Genomic DNA, 15,538 nt, shown 5'->3' on the forward strand with positions numbered 1-15,538 from the left:
TTGGTACCTGGCACCACGGAGTTACCAAACCAGCTTGGAACTGCTTGTTGCTGGTCTGTTACGAGGACCATTCTGCCTAACAGAAATGCTCACCAGGAACTCACTGTCCTGGGGTGCCATGACTTCTCTCATCAGTAACCCTCAGTCACTATATTTCATCTTTCATGTGACTGCTGTGAACCAGATGGGATGTACTTAGTGCCTTCATCTTTTAGAAAGTAGTTCTGATCAGATGTCTGATAGTTGGCTTCCTATTCTGCAGTTAAATCTGAGGAACATCATGATAGCACTGTCAGACCTGAGAAGCCTCTTGACTTTTCAAGAATGCTTCAGCTTAATTTGCCCCAAAACTCCATGTAGCATTATGTTTTAGATGTATAGATAGGTTATGATTTTTTTCTCTGGTAGTGTTAAAAAATAGATGCAAAGGGCAGGTTAAATACCAAAGTGTTATTAATGACTACCTCTGGGTGGTTAGATTATTAGTTTTTATTTTTCTCATAGGTATATTCTAATTTTTTCAGCATTGAATATTGATTACTTGCGTAATAGTAATTATAGAAAATAGGGGTAGAGTAGGGAATGTACTGTTTAAATATCTCTTTGATCTCCTTACATTTCAAGAAGAAAACCTGTAACCCCCAAAATAAATATTTTGGAATTAAAAGGGATTATATGGGCAGTCCCTAGAGGAAATTGGAAATCCCAAATAGTTTGGGTGTGGGGTGTGTTCTTAAGGGATTATCATTTCAGTGATAGTCTTTACATCTTTGTTTTATAATTGATTTCCTTAACACATGGTTGTAAAAGTCTTCTATCTCCACAGCCTGGAGACAAATACAGTGGTCCAGACTTACAACGCTGGACGTCCTGTCTGGAGCTGCTGCTGGTGTCTTGATGAAAGTAATCACATCTATGCTGGACTGGTCAATGGTTCAATTCTGGTGTATGACCTTCGAAACACGAGCTGTCACATCCAGGAGTTAGTACCCCAGAAAGCCAGGTGGGTAGCCACTTACTTTTCCCCTGTAGCAGCTTTCTCTTGGACCGTTGTATGAATCCTGTCTTCTGAGTGTGTTTCACAGTTGATCAGAATTCCTCAGAGGGCAGTTCTCCTGAGTCCAGTGAGGTGTTGTCACTTGGGAATCACTAAGATCCTTAGAGCATGTGTTCGTGGTATTTCTACACAGTAGAAAGCCCTGGTACCAAGTATAGCCAGGTTCATACAGTCGCTCCTCCCCCAGTGTGGCAAAATGAAGTCAGATCTGCGTTCAAAACCAAACTCCTTGGTCTCAATTCTTGGCCTGTTACACAGACTTGCTTTAATGGCCACATGTCTAACACACGGGAAGAGATCAGTAAAAGGTAGGCCTATAAAAAAAAAGATTTAAAACTTCCCTAATCTCCAGCTAAACCAACTTGGTCTAAAGATACCAATTACTATGATTTATCCTTTATAACCATTTACAAAGTTGGGAGGTTTATAAAGTCAGCCCGGATTCTGAGGATGGTTGGTCACCAGCACCACTGTGACTCTTCAGAATATATCACCATAGTAGTAACTGGTTACGAAAACCTAGGCTCAACACTTTGAGGTCTTTTCATTTGAGTGGGGTAGAATCATGCTTCAGTTATGTGGTCTGTAGGCCTGAAGATGACTTGATGTAAACTTCTAGAAGTGTGAACTGCAGGCAAGCATGGTAACTGCCACTGATGTAGAGAGATCTGCTCAAGAGTAGGCAATCGAATAGAGCAAATAGCAAGGAAAGAATAGTTGTATGCAGTGTTCATTTCTGTTTTAGTTTGCTTCATTGTGACATGACGGGGCAATGAAAGAAAGCAGGCACAGCGACCACTTGGGCAACTTCAGCAGAAACAAAGTTCACAGGAACATAGTCTACCGGCTGACACTTCTGAGAGAATTCTTGGCACACATTCCTGGTCATGTGCTTGCAGAAAGAGATTTAGAACATTTCTAATGAAACCATCCTGTTTCTGAATTAAAAAGTAGTTTTTTCAGGGGTGCCTGGCTGGCTCAGTCAGAAGAGCATGTGACTCTTGATATCATGGTCATGAGTTCAAGCTCCACATTGGGTGTAGAGATTACTTACACAAATCTAAAAAAAATGTTTTTGCTTCAGGCTGTATTTTAATTGAAGGATCTGTCAATTGCATCTTGGAGACTTTATTAGATGTATAAGCTGCATTTCCTTTCTGACTTTCCTTGTGTACACATCTAACCCCATTTCTAGAAACTTCACACTGGTCAAGCTCTCTTGTAACTGTGACTTTGTAGTATTGAATTTCCTAGTCCTTTTTTTTTAATTTAAAAAATTTTTTTAATGTTTATTTTTTGAGAGAGAGTGAGATGGGAGAGAGGAATCACTAGTGAGGGAGGAGCAGAGAGAGAGAGGGAGACACAGACTCTGAAGGCCGCTCCAGGCTCTGAGCTTGTCAGCACAGAGCCCAATGCAGGGCTCGATCTCATGAACCACAAGATCATGACCTGTGCCGAAGTCAGACACTTAACTGACTGAGCCACCCAGGTGCCCCCCTAGTCATTTTTAAAAACTAATTTTAGAATATGCGACATCTCCTCTGAAATTAGATGCCAAAGATTATATGTGTACTCTTTTAAAGTTTCTGCAGTATGGGTTGGTAGATTTTACCAGATGTCAAAGGATAGTGACCCAAAGAAGGTCTTTTTTTTTTTTTTTGAACGGTAATTTTTGAGAGACCGAGACAGAGCACGAGCCGGGGAGGGACAGAGAGGGAGACACAGAATCCGAAGCAGGCTCCAGGCTCTGAGCTGTCAGCACAGAGCCGGATATGGGGCTCGAACCCACAAACTGTGAGACCGTGACCTGAGCTGAAGTCGAATGCTTAATCAACCGAGCCACCCAGGTGCCCCAGAAGGTCTTTAACCTCTTCTGTAGAGGTGGAAGTGTGCTTGAGGGCTCCTGCTAGTGGAGTCTGGAGTAGTACAAGTATTGGAATGTGACACATCGTTTCCTTTCTTTCCCTTCAGATGCCCCCTGGTATCCCTGTCATACATACCCAGAGCTGCCTCGGCTGCATTTCCTTATGGTGGTGTGTTGGCTGGAACCTTAGAGAACGCTTCCTTCTGGGAGCTAAAGATGGGCTTTTCTCATTGTCCTCATGTGCTGCCCATAGAGCCAGGGGGTTGCGTAGACTTTCAGACGGAGAGCAGCACCCGGCATTGTCTTGTGACCTACAGGCCTGGTGAGTGCTGGGACATCCTTGTCTGTTTGGGAGCAAGTCGGTTCAGGGGAGGAGGGGAGAGCTTGCCCTGCCCTTCAGGTGGCACCGGAGAGCCCCTCGCAGGCTAACAGCTCTTGCTACTATATTGAGGCTAGTGGCTCCGCATTCCTCCATAGATGCCGCCTCTACCCCTCGCTTATGTGACAGGGCAAATTCTGCCAGGTACTCCCTGGAGCGAGTTAGCCCCTTTAGGAGCCCCTGTGACTTAGTAATGGAATGAAGAGTCCTGCCCCTGAGGTCAGGGCATCCCCCTCAGCGCAGTTTCGTGTCATCCGCCTGCCCTGAAGGAAGACAAAAACAGAGGCAGGGGGCGGCAGGATACAGTGATTTTACTAAAAAGGATAGCTTATGCCGAGAATTGTTTCCCTCATAGGCAAAAGTCTATTGTAGATAACTTGCTTTATCCTAGCCTGCGGTTCGGAATTTCATTTGTGCTGTATTATTTTGTTCTTGTTGCTTTGTTTGCTTTGTAGCTACTCTTGATGATCTAATAAACTGTGGCTCTTCCACTCAGTAGTTTGTAATCGTGTGAGGTTCAGGATCTTCATTAATTTCCTGGGATCATCCCCACGGAGCAACACTGACTCCTCTGTCCCGTAGATAAAAATCACAGCACTTTACGAAGTGTGCTGATGGAGATGTCCTCCACGCTGGACGATGCTGGAGAGCTGGTCTGTTCCTGCCATCCTGTGCAAACATTCCTTGGGGGACCCACTTGCAAACTACTGACCAAAAGTGCCATTTTCCAAAACCCGGAGAGTGATGGCAGCATCCTGGTGTGTACTGGGGATGAAGCATCAAATTCTGCCCTGGTGAGCCTATTATTTTTTTATACAGAAGTATGTAAAGCGAAAAACCGACGTTCTCCTTGATTGCACACATCTGTGTATGTGTATATGTACGATTGCTTGTTTTTACACCAGGCACGCTTGAGACACACTCTGTAATTTGCTCTTTTCCCATTTAGCTTCCTAGCTTGGATATCTTTCCCTTTCAATATCTGTAGATTCGCCTCATTCTTTTTTATATGAGCTGTAGTATCCCATGGGCCGTCTTGTGAACCTTTAAAACAAAAATTAAGGAACTACTGAAACTCCTATAAAACAGTTGTTTCAGGCAACAGTTTCATCACCAAAAGATGAATGATTGATGGGGGATTGTAGAGTGGATGGGTCAGTCTTTTATAACCTGAACACAGTGATAGACATCACTGTAAGTGGGTTAACAAAAAATAATTCGCCTCTTAAAAAAATTTATTTTGAGAGAGTGCACGTGTGTGAGCAGTGGAGGGGGAGAGAGAGAGAATCCAACGCAGGCTCCATGTTGTCAGCAAGGAACCTAACGTGGGGCTCATGTTATTCACAAACTACAAGATCAGACTTGAGCCAAAATCAACAATCAGATGCTTAACCAACTCAGCCACCCAGGTACCCCAATTTGCCTCTTGATGTAAGAAGATATGAAGTACATAGCACCTTTTATGAGATGCCCTTGAACCTAAATGTAATCCAGCTTTGGAGCATTGCTGACCAATACAGTTGTGCTAGCCACATGAGCTTGTGAAATGTGATTAGTGTGAATGCAGACTTTAATTTTTTTAATTTTTTTTTTTCATTTTTAACTTAAATAGCTTTATGTGGCTAGTGGCCACCATACTGGATAACACTATAGATTAAGGGTAAAATGATATGAAGTCAGTAAAGAAAACAATAGAATCAGTAAAGCAGATATGGTGAAAGCTTAATAATTTGTTGTACTACTATGCTTTATATTAAAAATTTTTTTTTTAATTTTTTTAACATTTATTTCTGAGAGAGTGAGAGACAGAGCACGAGAGGGGAGAGGCAGAGAGAGAGGGAGACACAGAATCCAAAGCCGGCTCCAGGCTCTGAGCTGTCAGCATAGAGCCCGACACAGGGTGCGAACTCACGAGCTGTGAGATCATGGCCTGGGCTGAAGTCGAACACTTAACCGACTGAGCTACCCCGGTGCCCCCTAAAAATTTTTTTTCATAACGGGGGCGCTTGGGGGTCTCAGTCAGTTGGGCATCCGACTCACAGTTCGTGAGTTCGAGCCCCGCATTGGGCTCTGTGCTGACAGCTCAGAGCCTGGAGCCTGCTTTGCATTCTGGGTCTCGTTCTCTCTCTGCCCCTCCCCAACTTGTGCTCTGTCTCTCAAAAATAAATAAGTGTTAAAAAAAATAATAATTTTTTCATACCAAAAGTTTTTGAAAAGGAAAAGAAAGCGCTAGTTATTAGATAGATTTCATGAGGGCTGAGAAAGGGACTTTCTGTCTTGCTGAGTGTTCTGTGCCTAGAAGAGTTGCTGGCACCTTGATGGAAGAGCTGAATGCTGGGCTTGCTTTTCAGAGGTAGACTCATTGCTGATCACAGTGGCAGAGCCCACGCCTGATGCTGTGTGTCCTGGCTTTGTGAAGGTTGAGAACAGTCTGTCGTACTCCCTTGGCAGCGCTCTCTGCAGCCCTTTCAAAGTTGTCCGATGATATTAAGGAGTGCACTCGTGGTGAGCAACGGGTGTTGTACGGAGCTGTGGAACCGCTATATTGTATAGCAATAGAGCAAGCAAGTCCCCCAGCTGAATTGAATGACTCCTGACCCTGAACTCTGTCTATCTTCTTTAGCTGTGGGATGCTGGCAGTGGCTCGTTGCTACAGGAACTGCAGGCCGATCAGCCCGTCTTGGACATCTGCCCTTTTGAGGTGAACCACAACAGCTACTTGGCTACCTTAACAGAGAAGATGGTCCACATGTATCGGTGGGAGTGACTGTCTGGAACTTGTCAGGCATGCTGCTGGTGAATGTTAAATGTTTGCTAGCACGTAACAGCCCTGAGCAAGATCTCTGCTTACTGTCTGTGGCCTAGAACTTCTGGGATCATGGTTCCTTTGAATTAATGTGATTCTAAGAGGCCAGGTCACTGAAACACTACAGACTGTGTATTCGCGGTGTCCATCCAAAGAATACGTGATTGGTACTGCATCTACGTTATCATTGTCTTGGGCTCAAAGCCTTCATGAATATGTTGAGAATCTGTATTTCTGATCAGACATTCTACTGGACCTCAGAGAGTATCCTCCCAGCAGTCATTTAGAACGAGTGTGCAGCAAGCATTTTCTGTAGGGTGTGACACCCACCTAAGTGGTCTTGTCACTCGAACTCAGGAACGGATGCTAACGTCCCAGAGGAGACTGACCATCTCCATGTTGCGTGGATGCAGAAGAGTCTTCAGTTGAACACAAGAGGGCACTGTACGACCTGGTGAAGAATTTGATCCGTTTCTGACCTGGCGTGTTGACAGCCTTTCAGCAACTTGGTCTCATCCCCACAGAAGTGTGAGGTCGAGCGCATCTGGTCTACTTTGTGGCAGCAACAGATACATTCCAGGTGTGCGCTGCTGGGATATTGGCAGGCCCAGTGATGGAGGCAGCTGATGCGCTGTGGACCCTCTCGGAATGCTGAGTACATTAGGTTCATCACATCGTGGGAGCCGAGAGAAGAGACCGGTTGTTGGAGTAGTGGGGAAGCCTCCTTTTTTCTTGCTGTCTGAGGACCTCCGGATTGATTTTACATAAACCAGTGCTCTGAAGACCCCTCCTTTTCCCTCTTACTAGGAAAACATGAGCAACACGTCACAGCTCTTGTTTGATTCTCTCCCCGTAAAAGAGGTCAAGGGAGAGGGGCTAAGCAAGACAGGCTTGCAGAAGAGAAGCTGCTGAGACCACTGCTGGGAACAGAAGCTAAAGCCTTCCACATGTGAAACTGGTGTGTGACTTCAGCTTCCTCTGATATGCCTCCCTTCTAGCCTTTTTAAAGACTCTTGTCAGTGAAATATTCTCAGGAAGATAAGAGTGGTTGGAGACCTGTGCGGATTGCAGGGAGAAGCCCATCAGCTTTTGTTCCAGCCGTGGATTGTCCAACATTGCGAACTTCACTTTTCTCCAGTAGGGGGAAAGGCTTCCGTTTGTATCTGTTTGCCTCGCCTATGGCTGCTCTGCTAAACCGCAGTCTACAACAGAACGCGCCTCAGGGTGTGGGCGGTCAGTGCCCCGTTCTTGGAAGCAGGATGGCCAACAGTGTGACTTGTTTAAATAATTGCTCTAGAAGCGTTATCATTTTTATTTTAAAATAGTTCTGACCGACAACTCCTGAGCGGTTTCCAGCATTTCTCACCAGCAGAGGGTTATTGCCACAGATATCCCCAGAGTTTCAGGTTCCTGTTGTGCCTTCTAAAGAGTGGCCTCCTTCTGTTTTAGGACATCTTTCAAAAAGCCAGTTTCCAGAGCCGGGGAAAGAGCCCCCTTTTCTCAGAGGAGATACTCCTGTCAATATGTTGATGATTCAGAATGACGGCCCAGACCTAGAGAGCATCAGTGGCAGAAAGGGATTTGGATTAAAAAGCAGGACTCATCTGGTTTCAGCAGGTCATCAGAGAGGATGCAGTTGGCCCTGGCTGCCTTTGTCTTTGGCAGAGACAAATCCCACGGTAGGGTTAGGATTTGATCAAGGCGGATGCTGATTGATTCCGCCACGCAGAGGAACCAAGGGACTTAACTGCGAGGGAAGTTGGGTGAATCTCATGTCTTGCCAATTCTTGCATTCCTCCAGTAAATTTGGACATTTTAGAGAGAAATTTATGTAACTTCAACTGGTTTCTTTAAAAGAAAAGACCTTGCCCCCAGCCATCCTACCCTTGCATCCCTCATCCAGCAGGAGACCATGTAGTCCCAGGCTCTGGTCTCCTGTGCTGCAGCAGGCTCTGCCCCGACATGTTCCCTCCCCCCTGTCTCTAAGGGAGGTCTCCCATATGAGGGTTTGGAGTTAAGCAGACTCCAAATATCTTATTGGCATATATCCTTGTACCTGCTGTGACAAACAGGGCAGTGGGATCTCTGTTCATGTTCTGTGTTTTAATGTTTGTGCTTTATGTTTTAATGTTAATATGAAAATAAAGCATTTGCTATGTGTACCAACTGCTGGCGTCTTTTGCCTCTCTGACTGCCAGGGGCAGGAACTTGTCTGCCTCTTGGGCAAGGGGTACAGCCTCAGCCTGATAGATTTCTTCATTTCATGTGGAACTGGGTCTGAATTTCACAGGATGGTCCCTGGATCTGAAGTAAACATCTCCTTTAAATTGATGAGGTGGTTGCGGTGGTTTAACTGGCAATTCTGTTCTACTGTTGTTAATGGGAAGCTGTGTGTTTGCTTCTTAACTTACCCACACTGGTTATTTGCTTTCAGATCCAAAGGGCTTAATCTTGGAAACTACACTTTGCAGACTCCCTTCGCCTGCTGGCTTCTTGTTACTTACTTTGAATCCAGAAAACTGTAGTGTGGGGGAGGGGAGTGCAAGAGAGGATTTACCCTTTTATTTCTTTCGGTCAGCGGCAGCAGCCCTGGGCAAGCGTGGACTCTGGGTTCCTGCTCGGCACAGTTCTGGCCTCTTGCCTCAGCGTCTTTTTTTGTGTTTAGTTGAGGTATTTCTGTTGCCACAAATCACGGTTCCGGGATTAGGTTGGAAAGGCTGAAGATGTTTTCCAGCTGAACAGCAAACGGAGTATACTCGATTCCAGGAGGACCAGATCCATAGGTAGAGGCTTGCTGTTGTCACGGAGCCTGGTGCTCCAACAGCGGATGACAGAGGTCCTGGGAGTAACCCCCACATTCCTAAGAAACCAAACGCCATTATTTTCTCTTCCACGGTACTCTTGTCTCCCATCTCGGTGACTGGCTGTCAAATGAAATTCTGGAAACAGACATTTGTATGTCCTTGTCTTTTAATGAGTCAATTTCTGTGTGTTGGTAACAATTGCTTCTGTTTATTTATCCCTTTATAGTTTACAAAGTCCCTTCCTAATGTATTGATTAATTTTTAAGCAGTGTTGCAGAATAAGTATAGTTCTTCCAATTCACAGGGGAAGCAACAATTAAAAATCCTATTAAAGGAAAATGACAGTAGGTGGCGTGTAATTAAATTTTTCATATCCCCATGTTTACATCCTGTCCTTTATATTATTGACAGCTAAGCAGGATTTGGGAAACCTGGGTGGAAGTTCACTTTCATTCTTGACGTCTCCGTCTCCGGGGCAGCCTAGGCTGATTCCCCCACAACTTATTCCTCCTACGTTTAAAATGAAAATAAAGCAGACAGTCGTGAATATTATCGTTGATACTTTACCCTCTTCTGGGTGCCGCGGCCGGGAGCACCACCGCCCAGTGGAAGAGGCTAGACACGTAGCTAGAACCACCCAGGTCAGGGCTCATCACAGAGGTCAACTGAAGGGGGGAAAAACAGTGGTGGAGCTGTGTGTTTGCTCTAGAAAGCAGGGTGCAAGGCTGGCTAAATAAGGAGCCTGGTGTTGGGATGGGATGTGAGGAGGGCTGCCATGGCCGTGAACCTCACTAGCCCCTAAAAGTAACACTAGCTTTATCCGTATATGGCTACAGTAAGCAGAAGGGCTCACCTACAGGCTGGACGTGGGCCGAAACTAACAATATCTGGATTTGGTTAAAAGGAAATGTTCTCCTCTGAGAGGAAAACAAAGGAAATTCAGGACTTAGCAGATGTTTGGGTCAAAAGACCTGGAGGTTCTGTTCTGTAAGCTAAGCTCTGTGTGAGTTGCCAACAGTTGGGTGGACTGTGAGTTCATGAAAGTGGCGGGCTTGGCAGACCACTTGTTCTTGAAATAAAGGAGGAAATACCTTCCCCGGAATAAAGACCCTGCCATCTGATTAAAATGCCACCGCTAGGTTAAAGCAGTGTTTCCAGAAGGGTCCTGGTCAATTCCTAGGCTTGAGCTATGGTGGGGCTGTGAGATGTTGGTGTGGCTCAATCGTTTCTCTTACACGTGGTATAGAAAATTGGTTGTCACTCAAAAGGTCATATCTGGGGATATGAATCTGGGGCCTTTCGAAAAAGACAGTTGATTGTTAAATTAACCAGGACCACGTAGGAAGGAATGAGGGCCTAACTTAAAGGGTGTTGAGGACAGGAGAGGAGAAATTGCTGCGCAAGCTTAAGCCCTGTGAAGTGCTGACACCTGACTTGTACCCCAGTGGAAACTCTAGAATTGACCATGCCACCAGTTGGCCTCATGAGGATGGTATCCTGACTGTCAAGAGTGACACTGCTTCAGTAGGCAAACAATATGCTCCTTCCCTCAGCTCACATGAGTCATTTGCTACCCGAGTCAAGGAAAGGAAACCTACATTATCAGTTGCTAATATTAATGTCTCTGATTAAGACCCTCCCTCCCCCTCAAAAAAGGCATGAAATTCCTTTAGAGTAAGGACCACAGTTTGTGCAACTTGGCAAATTGTTGTAAGGGAGGTAAGGTCATCCATACCCTAAAATGCTGGGTTCCTCTCCAGATCTTAGATTCTCAGCCTAGATAATCACTGACATGTCTGGGACAGACAAGTTGAGGTCCCTTGGCTGCATAACTTGGGCATGCCTGGAAGCATGTTACTACATTTTTTTTTTTAAGTTTATTTATTTTGAGAGAGACAGTGTGAGTAGGGGAGGGGCAGAGAGAGAGGGAGAGAAAGAATCCCAAGCAGCCTCCGCACTGTGAGCACAGATCCCAAGGTGGGGCTCAAACTCATGAAACATGAGATCATGACCTGAGCTGAAACCAAGAGTAGCACGCTTAATTGACTGAGCCACCCAAGTGGCCCTGCTTTTACATGTTTCATCCCTTAAGTCCCAGTGTTATGGTACACCTTTTACAGAATTTGCCCAGGTATGGTGGCCATGAAAATGAGCCACTCAGAACTCCCAACAAAGGGGAGCATAATTGACTGCTGTTCCAGCTTGTAAACTCTGAAAATCCATAACTGCCTCCACAGTAGGGCCACACTTCCCAGGGGTTATTCCAGGCAATGACTGAGGATGGCAGGGATACTGAGGCCCATTTCTAGGAAAGGCTGAACAGTTCAGTCTCAATTCAGTCTGTTTCCACCCACACATCTTTCCATCCCTCTCCATTTCACACAGGGTCAGACCTGCATCGTGTTTAACGGCTCTTCCACTCACCCAATTTTTCCTACAGATGTTATCCAAAATAATTTTTTTCGCATAGCTAGTTCCTCCTCTTTTTTTTTTAATGTCTATTTATTTTTTAGAGACAGAGTACTAGGAAGGGAAGGGCAGAGAGTGAGGGAGCACAGAATCCGAAGCAGGCTCCAGGCTCTGAGCCGTCAGCACAGAGCCGGACGCAAGCCAGAACTCACGAGCCATGAGATCATAACCTGAGCCAAAATCAGATGCTCAATTGACAGAGCCACCCAGGCGCCGCCCCCCTCCCTTTTTTTGCTGATTTTTGTATTATGGTATGGTAAAATGCACGGGACACATCTGGGTGGTTCAGTTGGTTAAGCGTCCGGCTTCAGTTCAGGTCACGATCTCACGGCTCATGAGTTTGAGCCCCACATCAGGCTCTGTGCTGACAGCTCTCAGAGCCTGGAAACTGCTTTGGATTTTGTGTCTCCTTCTCTCTCTGCCCCTCCCCTGCTCGTGCTCTGTCACTCTTTCTCTCAAAAATAAATAAACATTTAAAATCTTTTATTTTTTTTTAATTCTTTAAATCTTATTTAGAGAGAGACAGTGTGTGTGTAAGTGGAGAGGAACAGAAAGAGGGAGACACAGAATCTGAAGCAGGCTCCAGGCTCTGAGCCGTCAGCACAGAGCCCAACGCAGGGCTCAAACCCACCAACCATGAGTTCATGACCTGAGCTGAAGTCAGACGCTTAACCGACTGAGCCACCCAGGCACCCCCCAGAAATTTCTTTGTTAAATGCACATAACACAATATACCATGTTACACATTTTTTTCTTTATTATTATTTTTTTAAGTAAGCTCTGTGCCCAATGTGGAGCTTGAACTCACGACCCTGAGATCAAGAGTTGCATGCTCTACCAACTGAGCCGGTACAGTTCAGTGTACTAAGTTCATATTGTTGTGCATCCATGTCCATAATTTCTCATCTTGTAAAGCTGAAACTCTACACCCATTAAATAATAACGCCCCATTCTTCCCTCCTCCCACCCCCTGGCACCAACCATTCTACTTTCTCTATTTTACTGCTCTAATTACCTCATATAAATGGAATCATACAGTATTTGTCTTTTTGTGACTGACTTATGTCACTTAGCATAACGTCCTCAAGGTTCACCCATGTGCAAGATACGTTAAAAATTTCCTTCTTAGTGGCTCCTGGTTGCCCAGTTGGTTAAGCATCTGACTCTTGATTTCAGCTCAGGTCATGGTCATTAATTTGAGTCCCATGGCTGGCTCTGTACTGACAAACGTGGAGCCTGCTTGGGATCCCCAAACTTAAAAAAAGAGAGAAAGAAGAGAAGAGAGAAGAGAGAGAGAAGAGAAAGAAGAGAGAGAGGGAGGGAGGGAGGAGGAAGGATGAAGAAAGAAAGGAGGCTTAAGAGGAGTAAGAGAAAGAAAGAAAGAGAAAAAAGAAAGAAAGGAAAGAGGGAGGGAGTGAGGGGGAGGAGGAAGGAAGGAGGAAGGAAGGAAGGAAGAAGGAATTCCTTCTAAGATGGATGATATTCTTTGTATAAAAACCACATTTTGCTTACTTACTCTGTCAGTGGGATACTTGGCTGCTTCCACATTTTAGCCATTACAGTATGTTGCTATGAACGTGGGTGTACAGATATCCCTTTGAGACCCTGCTTTCAGTTTGTTCACCCAGAAGTGGAATTGCTGGGTTATGGTAATTCTGTTTTTTAATTTTTGAGAAACCACCATACTGTTTTTCCATAGCTGCTGTACTATTTTACATTTCCACAACTGTGCACAAGGGTTTTAATTTCTCCACATCCTCTCCCACCTTTTTTGTGTTATTTTCTATGTTTTTTTTTTTAATTTTTTATTTAAGTACCCAACACGGGGCTCAAACCCAAGTCCTAAGATCAAGAGTCGCATGCTCTTCCCATTGATCCATCCAGGTGCCCTCATTTTCTGGGATTTTTTTGATGGTAGCCATCCTATTGAGTGTGAGGTCATGTCTCATTGTAGTTTTGATTTGCATTTCCTTTATGATTAAGATTATTTTAGTTTTATAAAGAGCTTGGAGTCGGGGAGAGGGGCAGAGGAAGAGAAAGCTAAACAGGCTGCATGATCAGTGCTGAACCTGACACAGGGCTTGATCCCATGACCCTGGGATCATGACCTGAGCCGAAATCAAGAGTCGGATGCTCTCTTGATTTCAGCTCAGATCATGATCTCATAGTCTGTGAGTTCGAGCCCCACATTGGACTCTATGCTGACAGTGCAGAGCCTGCTTGAGAGTCCCTCTCTCCCCTCTCTCTCTCTCTGCCCTTACCCCCACTTGCTCTCTCCCTCTGGGATAGAGAGAGAGGGATAGCTAATTCCCTTTATTGTCTGCTTCCTGGCAAAGCATAAACTAATAGAAGCTGTTCTGGAGTGTTCCAGAAAACAGGTAGTAAGATGGGGATGATGGGACCCCAGAATATAAAGACCAGATGGTGGTACTTAACTGCAGCATTGAGGAGACCACAATTACCATTAATGCCACCAAGACTGACAGAGGCAACCAAAAGGGTCAGTCATCAGGGAGTTGTGGAGAGGGAGGGTCAGTCATCAGGGAGTTGTTAATAAAAGATAGCATCCCTAGAGGCAAAAAGAACAACGCAATCAACAAGGGTAGATTTTACATCCATAACCAAAAAACATCCATAGAAATGGAAGAGCGGGGCACTAAGGGTGGCCATCTCCATAAGTCATGTTCCGTGCCAGTGTCTAGACCTGAGCCAATTTCAGATCCAGAACAAATCAATGGATGAATAGTAGCTGGGAGCCTACAAACAAAGATCCTGCAACACCAGGGAAAATGTATACCACCACAGTGATTTCCTCAGTCCTTCCCCAGAGAGATTCATGGCCATTACTTGGGTGACTGGATACTGGTGAAAGGGAAATAACCAAATATTTTGAGGACCATTGGACACTCGATCTGAGTTGACCCTCAGAGACCAAATATCACTAGCCCCCTGGCCTCTGGGGGCCAGTAATAAATGGGATCCTAGCTAACGTATGGCTCATAGTGCGCCCCTTTGCCAGCGATCATTTCCCAGTCCCAATATAACTGGAAATGATCTAGAATAATGCCACATTGCATTTCTGGCCTGTGGGATAAGAATTATAACCGTAAAAAACAAATGTAACCTTGGAAACTGCTCTCCTCACTGGCCAAAACAGTAAATTAAAAGCATGTTTTATTGGGGGATGAAGGATGGTGATTAGTGCCACCATTAAAGACATGAAGGATATGGGGCGCTGGGTGGCGCAGCAGTCGGTTAAACGTCCGACTTCAGCCAGGTCACTATCTCGCGGTCCGTGAGTTCGAGCCCCGCGTCGGGCTCTGGGCTGATGATGGCCAGAGCCTGGAGCCTGCTTCCGATTCTGTGTCTCTCCTCATCTCTTTGCCCCTCCCCTTCATGCTCTGCTCTCTCTGTCCCCAAAATAATAAACGTTGAAAAAAAAAATTAAAAAAAAAAGACATGAAGGATACAAGTGTGACCCTGAAAGATGATGGAGAGTGAAAAATATTCCCAACAAGTGGAATTGCAAGCTGTGCCCTTGGCTTTCCACTTTGTATGGAAGGGCAAGTGGTCTAAGGTGAGATTATGTACAGGTTCCTGGGCAGGTTCCAGTGGACTGGTGGATGTAGATGAACTATATGGAAGAAGGTACAACATATGATTTTTTTGATATGCCAATGTGCACCAGAAAGCCTCCACCATGGAAGAAACACAAACAACCAAGTAGGCAAAATGACTAGGTCAATCGACATTAGCCCGTGTTCAGTCCCTGCAGACTTGACATGCTGGGCCCATGAACAGAGTGGCCATGGTGACAGAGATGGAGGCTACATATGGACCCAAAGTCCATATGGGAGAATGGGCTCCCACTTACCAAGGCTGCCTCTGAACGTCCACCCTGTCAGCGATAGAGACCGACACTGCGTCTCTGATATGCACTATTCCTAGAGAAGATCAAGCAGCTTTGTGGTGTTACGTCTGCTACAAAGTGCTCCTTCCTTCCGAGAAGGCCCAAAATTCATCCTTGTAGGGCTATTCTGGATATGGATTTGCCTTTCTTGCTCTCAGGGCGTCAGTCAGCGAAATGCCTGATTGAGGCACAGATTACCACACGGCATAACATCTCACCCAGGGGACTCAATTTACAGTGAACTCACCA

General features: G+C 45.3%; 1 protein-coding gene across 2 annotated transcripts in view; it reads left to right on the forward strand.

Annotated features, from left to right (window-relative positions):
• Positions 1 to 8,272, forward strand: part of RFWD3 (ring finger and WD repeat domain 3) — a 43,107-nt gene extending 34,835 nt beyond the window's left edge. Inside the window, exons 10-13 of one of the 2 annotated variants that reach the window (XR_004342968.1) lie at positions 827 to 1,003; positions 3,029 to 3,243; positions 3,756 to 4,094; positions 5,924 to 8,272. Coding sequence is in view for 1 of the 2 variants with exons in the window: in XM_030298556.1 (XP_030154416.1) it covers positions 827 to 1,003; positions 3,029 to 3,243; positions 3,883 to 4,094; positions 5,924 to 6,067 (748 nt within the window). In the remaining variant the exon portion in view is untranslated. The remainder of the gene's footprint in view (positions 1 to 826; positions 1,004 to 3,028; positions 3,244 to 3,755; positions 4,095 to 5,923) is intronic. The other variant, XM_030298556.1, reaches the window with a different exon arrangement.
• Positions 8,273 to 15,538: the final 7,266 nt, after the last annotated feature.

This window comes from Lynx canadensis, chromosome E2 (genome assembly GCF_007474595.2).
Source record: "Lynx canadensis isolate LIC74 chromosome E2, mLynCan4.pri.v2, whole genome shotgun sequence".
NCBI lineage: Eukaryota > Metazoa > Chordata > Mammalia > Carnivora > Felidae > Lynx > Lynx canadensis.